Source organism: Echinops telfairi, unplaced genomic scaffold (genome assembly GCF_000313985.2).
Source record: "Echinops telfairi isolate 266 unplaced genomic scaffold, ASM31398v2 ScPeMD7_655;HRSCAF=1070, whole genome shotgun sequence".
NCBI lineage: Eukaryota > Metazoa > Chordata > Mammalia > Afrosoricida > Tenrecidae > Echinops > Echinops telfairi.
Window position 1 is genome coordinate 29,893,970 of NW_022104553.1, and position 8,018 is coordinate 29,901,987.

Sequence of the window (8,018 nt, forward strand, 5' to 3'; positions counted from 1 at the left end):
TGTGCTTCTTCCATGTGGGCGTTGTTGTTTCTCAGCTAGATGGCCGCTTGTTTATCTTCAAGCCTTTAAGACCCCAGATGCTATATCTTTTGACAGCCGGGCACCATCAGCTTTCTTCACCACATTTGCTTGTGCACCCACTTTGTCTTTAGTGATTGAGTCGGGTCAGGCTGGTGTGCTTCTTCCTTTTGTCAGAGTAGAACTGTGTCAATGCTCTTTTCAAAGGCCAACTTGTTAGAAATCTATCCAGGCCTTTCTTGCAAGGTACTACTGAGGAACCTCCAGCCTTACACTGCCCATGGGCTAACCCCCATTAGTCTATATTCAGATCATTCCTCCAAATATCAATCCCAGGATTGATGAACTTATAGGGACAGCAAGTAAAATAAGGTTTTTGTTTTTTGTTTGGGCTTTTTTTTTGCAGGGGGGAGTACAGTCCTGTGGGTGGTGGGGGAAGTTTTTAAAAGAGAGACGATGTCAAGGAATCCAGGAAGGAAAAGATTGTTTGGAAACTGATGTGGTAGCAATTGGACAATCCTGCCTGACGTGACTGAGCTATGGAATGGTACGATCCATGTATTAGCTCCCAATGAAGAGTACAGTTAACAACCACCAAGAGTTACAGGCTCACAGGCAGTCCCATAGGGTTGCTATGAATCAGCGTCACTTGATGGCAGTGAGTTTGGTTTAGTGTGTTTATAGCTACTCTGTAAATAGGGAAGGAATGACACTATAACTTTAAAAAATGTTTTTTAGTTGAATGATTTTATACAGATATTCGAACAATCCATAAATCAATTGTATCAAGCAAACCTGCGCATACGTTGCCATCAGAGGCTGTGACTTTTGAACCAGAGTTGAAACCCTCGTTCTTTCCTCGGAGTTGCTGGTGGTTTAGACGTAGCAGCGTAACCTGTCACCACGACTGACGCCACGAGCTTCCTCCAACGCATACCTTGAGCTGAGGGTGAAAGGTCCCCTCCATGCAAAGCCCTGGCCATGAACGACTCCCATGGGCGCTGTCCCTGTTCCAGGCTGGGTGGGTGACCTCTCTCTCTTTGCCCACAGGGAAGAGAATTTGCCTCGGCGAAGGCATTGCCCGGACAGAATTATTCATCTTCTTCACCACCGTCCTCCAGAACTTCTCTGTTGCCGGCTCAGTGGCCCCTGAAGAGATCGACCTTACACCCCGGGAGTCTGGTGTGGGCAAAGTACCCCCCACGTACCAGATCCGCTTCCTGCCCCGATGAGGGGGCAGGGGCAGGGGCCAAAGGATTCCGGGGGCTGTCCGGGGTTCCCACCTCTCCTGAGAATGGTCCCTGATGCCCTTCCCATCTCCCCATCTCTGAGAGACCTGCTGCTGTAGGCCAGGAGCCTTCCCATCTTGGTTGTAGCTTCCAATCGGAAGGTCCTTCCTATCATCCCGTCTCCTCCCACCATACTGCAAGTTTTCTGAAGACGCCAGGTCTTTCTGCCTTCCTCTGGGAAGGAGTTCCAGAGTGGGAAGCAACCTCAGAGAGATCCAACTCCTTCCTTGTTGTACCTCAAGCAACTGGGGCTTCTCAGGGGACACTTGGCAAGGGACTTCTCAGTCGTTGTGTCTCTGCAGGCTGAGCGCCTTCTTCTCAGGCCAACCACAGTCTCCACTTATCCCTGCCCGGTGCCCCAGGAGAGCTGGACTTAGAGGGCTCTCCATGCAAGTTGACTCCAGTTCTCCTCTCCACAGCCCTGTGTGGCGGGTGCAACAATCAGGCCCATTTTACAGCTGTGCAAACAGATCCCCCCGGGAATGATACCTGTTGTCCAAGGGCAAATAATGCCAGTGAGCGGAGGAGCCAGAGCCTCTGCTGGTCTGTCTGGGGCCAGAATTCCAACGCTGCACTGCAGCCTCTTCAAGTTTGGAATAGTCCTCCTTCTTAGCTAGCTCTGCCACTTTTCCCTCTGTGTGAGGGTCTCTCCTGAGCCTGTGCCCCTCCTGAGTCGTGTGACTCTGGTGCCCTGTCCTCTCGGATACTCCCTTTTAATAAACACCCGAAGCTGATGTGCCCACACCAGGTGCCCTTCGGTGCGTGACTCAATTATTGTCAGCTCTCAGGGACCCGAGACCATCGCTCCCTCCCCTTGATGCTGTTGTCTCGTTACCCCCGGTGGTTTCAATACCTGGAGCGGGTGTCAGAATATGTGCTGAGGAATGAATGGCTGAGTCAGTTCCTTATGAACTCACGTAGGAACTCAACCCACCCCATTAGACCTGTCCCCCCCACATCTTCTGATGATCCCCAATAAACCCTCATTTTCCAGTGGACACAGATGCCCCTCATTCTGCCTGCCCACTAGGCTTGATTTTTCATGCCAGCTTCTGACAAAACTGGCTGGGGGGAACCCCCCTGAGCCCAGCCTCCACACGTCCCACCAACTGATGGCATCACTGCCCTTTCTTAAAGGAGGTGTTCTAGCCAGCCCAGGGCACTGCCCTTTGAGCATGGGAAGCCGGCTTTGGACCCTAACCTAGAGATGCTAAACTTCCTGGCTTCGGCAGCACCTGCCATCTTGGGGTTCCTGTTGTCTCTCGAGAATTCTCAGGAGCTCTGCCAGGGTTGATCACGGTCATGGCCTCTCTCAAACTTAGACACAAAACAACCAATGACGCAGTGTGTCTTTAAGAGGGGACAGCAGAATGGGAGGCAGGTGCATTGAGAACCATCACAGGTCTTGTTCCTCTGGCTCTGAGGACGCCCCACCTCCAGGGGCCATCTCTTGCCTGAACCCCCGGCTCTACCCTGCCTGGGGAACATTTTGAAAATAGACCACAAGGCCTTTCTCAAGCCCTTCCAGAATGTGAGATGGGGAAGAGGAAGAAGGCGGTGGACGAGGAGCAGAGCTCACAGGCAGCAAGGCAGTTGGGAGTTCAACATTGGGTGGGCCACAACCTGGTCCCAGATGCACACCAGTGAAGCTTCTGGACTGCCCATGGGAGCAGGTAGACTGGAGAAGGAAGTTCTGGTAGACCTGAGCCTTTGAGTTGGAGTCCTGAGGAGGGGATGAAGTAGTGGGACCAGCGTGGGAACACTCGGCAATCCTTCAAATTCAAGTTTGGAGGGAATCTGAGAGATGGGAATGCTTGGTGCATGCGTGGGAGTGGGAGGCTTGGTGGAGACCACTAAGTAGAAGCTCCCTTGTTCCCCCATGGAGCTAAACAGGACGTGAAAACCACCCAAGATTCAGCCCCCCAACATAGACCTCTTAATAGTTTAGAGCAGTGGTTCTCAACCTGTGGGTCAAGACCCCTTTGGGGGTCAAACGACCCTTTCACAGGGGTTGCCTGAGACCCTCAGAAAACACATATTTCCGATGGTCTTAGGAGCCGAGACACTGCTCCTCTCTCTGTCTCCAGGCGGGTCTGCCCACTTGCAGACACGCCCACCTATGAGTACCCGGCACGATGACTATTACCCACGCTACACCATGCTTCAAGACAAAATTTCATTTATTTGTCATTAGAAATACATATTTCACAATAGATAATGATATATTGTTTTCGTGATTCATCACGATGCTTTCATGATGTTCTATTTGTCACCATGAAAATACATCCTGCCTGTTTGATATTTACACAATTCATCACAGTAGCAAAATGACAGTTATTAAGTAGCAATGAAAATAATTATATGGTCGCTGGGGGGTGGGCACTACATGAGGAACGGATGAAAGGGTCGCGGCATTAGGAGGGTTGAGAACCATTGGTTTAGAGAATGTCCTTCCACACGCCTTTTTATGAATTGTGCGCACACACACACACACACACAGAGGCAGATCATCGTTAAATGGATGGTAGGAAGATAGGAAACTAGATGGAAGTAAAGTTGGAAGAAGAAAAGGAAATGGAGGGAACCGAAGGAAAATTAATTGGCTTCCTTTTTTCTGTTAGCCAGTGGTTTCAATCCAAGGCAGAGGACAAGTGTGAGGTGAAGCAGTTACTTATGTACACATATACATTCTCTCTCTCTCACTCATTCACTCACTGTCAACGTTGTCAAGGTGCCCTGTTCAAATTCCTTAAGTCATTTCACCTGTATCCACGGGTGTGAGATTTTTCATGTGCTAAATTCTTCAATTTCCTGGGGATTATTTCTGATGGATTTTTATAGAACCCTGGATCTGTGCGTCTTTTCTGGCTCTATCATGACTACACCTGTATAAGGTGTTTTCCTATTTTATGGGTGCTAGCCTCTCTCTGGGGGAGTCGTGGTTATGCATTGGGCCGCTAACTGCAAGGTCAGCAGTTTGAAGCACCAGTCGCTCTGTGAGAGAAAGAGAAGGCTTTCTATTCCCATAAAGAATGACAGTCTCTGAAAATCATAAGGGCAGTTCTGCCCTGTCCTATAGGGTCTATATGAGTTGGACTCTATGTCAGTGAGTTTAGTGTGTGTGCGTGTTTTTAAATTCTCCCTCTGGAGTCCTAGTGGAGCAGTGGGTGACCACATTGGGCTGCTCACCACAAGGTCAGCTGTTTAAACCCACCAGCCACTTCTCAGGTGAAAGATGCGGCTGCCTGCCTCCATAAAGACTTATACTCTCAGAAACCCAAAGGGGCAGTTCTCCTCTGTGCAATAGGGTCATTGTAGGTGGGAATTGACTGGGCTGGCAGTGAGTTGTTTTTTGTTTCTTTGTTTGCGTCTCCCTCTGTAGTAGTTACATAAGCTGGTGTCAACTTGAGACTATTAAGAGTGAAGGGGTGGAGTTTAGCCTGTCAATCAGGCTAAGTCAATCAATCTGTGTTTGGAGGCCCTAAGGAGATAAATAGTTCACTAGAGGTGAGACACACACTCACTCCTTGTGAGACAGTCCTGTTGAGAAGGCACGTGGAGCTACGCTAGAGCCCTGGAGCTAAAGGAGCCATGTAGAGACCCCTGCCAGCGTTAAAATGCTTCCACCGCCACTGGATCCACAAGACTTCCCACCCACTGGCCTGTGATCTTCCTGCATTCAGCACCATTGCATGTGTGGTGTGAGTCTGAAGAGGAATTTATAGATTGGTATCAGACATATGGGCTAATATAGGACTTATGGACTTGATTTGGACCAGGCTGGGATGCTCTCTTAATATACAATTGCTCTTTTATATAAAGCTCTTTTTTATATACATATGAGTGTCTATGAGTTTTGTTTCTCTAGTCTACCTGGACGAACACACCCTCCATTATTCTACTGTATCACATAGCTCGATGCCTCTTCTAACACACATTTTAGAAGTTTAGAAGGGGACTCCAATTGTACTTTAGAATCATGTTTCAAGTTCCTCAAAATCCCACTGGGATTTTCTTAGGATTTATGAAAATTTGTCGATTTATTTGGATAGCCTTGACAACTTAACACATTTGAGGTATCCCAGACAGTGTGTTTCCCCACGGAGTCAATTCATGTTACTCATTGTTTCTCCATTGAGTCAACGCTTATCACTGAAGCACATATTCAAGTTCACATTTCCAGCTCTTCCTGCCCTCGACGGAGTCGTTTTCAACTCATAGCGGCCGATGAGGACAGAGTAGAACCCTGTGGGTCTCTGAGGCGATAAGTCTTCATGGGAGCAGAAAGTCCTCTCTTTCTCCCATGGAGTGGCTTGGTGGTTTTGAACTGCTGGCCTTATGGATAGCAGGCCAACGAATAATGCCCCAGGGCTTAATTCATGACTGGAGAAGTCTATGCAAATGTGAGGCGTTTGGAGCCTACCAAAGGGACTGGGTGGCAATTCTGCCCTGCAAATCTGGCTAGACCAGAGGATGTACATTGGTACAGATGGCAACTTGAAACACAGGGAATCCAGGACGGATGACTCCTTCAGCACCAGTGGTGAGAGGGGGATGCCTGGAGGGTGGGGGGAATGTGGGGTGGAAGAGGGTAACCAATTATAAGAATCTAGGTATGACCTCCTCCATGTGGGATGGACAGCAGAGAAGAGGGTGGAGGGAGACATCAGACAGTGTAACTTATGACAAAACTATAATTATTTATGAATTTTGAAGGTTTCATGGGGGAGGGGGAGGGGGGAGAAAGGGGGAAAATGAGCAAATGATATTAAGGGCTAAAGTGGAAGGCAGGTGTTTTGAGATTGATGAGGGCAACAAATGTACATATGTGTTTGACGCAATGGATGTATGTATAGACTGTGATGGGAATTGTATGAGCCCTCAATAAAATAATTAAAAAAAAAAAGGGACTGGGTGGCTGGCTAGCAATGTAACACCTATACCGCCAGGGCTCCTCATATTTCCATCTGTTGTTATTCCGACTCATATTGACCCTACGTGCAACAGAATGAAACACAGTCCAGTCCTGCGCCATTGTCCAATTGTTCTCGCGTTTGAGCCCCTCATTGCTGCCGCTGTGCCCATCCATCTTGTCAAGGGATTCACACATTTCTTCTTAGAGTCGTTCGAAGATGCATGGGAAGTTGTTGCTATTGTTTCCAGGACCCTTCTAACATTTTATTTATTTATTAAGCTCGAGATGCCTGTTGCACATATATGTATGCATGTATGCATCTGTGTATCTACATTTATGAATGTATGCATGTGTATATATATGTATGTATGCATCTGTGTATATATCTGTATGTGTGTATGTATATATTTTGTCCAATTCCTAAATGTGTCTTTGTTTTCCCCCCAACATATTTTGGCCATATAATTTGCACATCACCTAATTCAATAGTTCGATCACATCAAGAAGAGTTGTACAATCACGGCTACAATCACTTTTAGAACATTTTCTTCATTCTTGGACTCATGACTCATTGCTATTAGCTCCCTGCTTCCCGCAACCTTCCCTGCCATCCTCCCAAGGAACCTCTGATCCAGATACTGTCTCTGTACAGACACCCACTCTGGCCTTTAGACACAGAGAAGCATTAACTGAATTTTAGTTAAACGTTAACTTAATTTTTGTTCAGTGAGTCTATCAGAAAGCCACTGACATTTTCATATTTAATTTTGAATATTCGATTGTGCTTTAGGTAACTTGTTTACACAGCAAGTTGGTTCCCATTCAGCAATCCACATACAAATGGCTGCGTGCCATTGGTCATAATCCCTGCGTGGGCACTCTCAAACGTTCACCCCACCTGGCTCATGTCCAGCCGTCCGGTTTCCTTGGCCTTCCTTGCCTTCTTTCCGCTTTTGTGCAAATATTGATTGCTTAAAGAAACACTTTCCCCCTGGGTGTTACTATTTATTTTATGGGCCAATTGGGCTGAAAGGTGACTCCTGGGAGGGGCTTCAGTTCCAAGTTAAAGGATATCGTAGGCGCCTCTAGTCTCTTTCAGTCTAGTCATTTCATGTACGGTTTTGAACGTTGAGTGACACTTTTTCTCCTGTCCTAAGCAGGACCTTCCATTGTGTCCCTGGTCAGTCTGGTCAGGTGTGGAAGCCAGGGCCCATCTAGTTCTTCTGGTCTCAGGCATGAGGCGATGGTTCCCCTGGGTCATTAGTCTGGCGGGCTGATTGCACCACAAATTGATTCCCCTTCAGCACTTCATGGACACATCCTTCCAGGCCCTTGGTTCCAACCCCCGCCTGGGTCAGCGTCCTCAGACTCTCCACCCCACCTGTCTCGTTTCCAGCCCTCCAGTTTCTCTGGGCCTCTTTGCCCTTTCATCTCCGCTCTTGCGCAAACGTTGACTGTATGTTGAGAGAGATTCCTTTGAGTCTTTGAGTCCCTCCATTTCCCTTTGCGCCACACCACGAGACCAATCGTCGTATCTCAGGTGGTTGGACTTCTGTGTATTTCTGTTGTAACTGGGCAGATCCTGAATAGTCCTTTGTTGTGAAGTCCTTCTGTCAATTTTCCTCTAACATCCTGATGCGTGCTCCCAGAATGATAGTAAGTAAGAGTGAACACTCTTGTCTTATTCCTAGCTTTCACTCACGGCCATCGAGTCGATGGAGACTCACAGCGACCCCCTGTGGGTTTCCCATAGACTACAGCTGTCTATGGGAGTAGAAAGCCTAGTCTTTCTCATG

At 47.9% G+C, this 8,018-nt stretch overlaps 1 protein-coding gene across 1 annotated transcript in view; it reads left to right on the forward strand.

Annotated features, from left to right (window-relative positions):
- Positions 1-2,064, forward strand: part of LOC101648692 (cytochrome P450 2B4) — a 32,818-nt gene extending 30,754 nt beyond the window's left edge. Inside the window, exon 9 of the mRNA XM_004710344.2 lies at positions 1,069-2,064. Coding sequence (XP_004710401.1) covers positions 1,069-1,250 — 182 coding nt within the window. The 3' untranslated portion in view covers positions 1,251-2,064. The remainder of the gene's footprint in view (positions 1-1,068) is intronic.
- Positions 2,065-8,018: the final 5,954 nt, after the last annotated feature.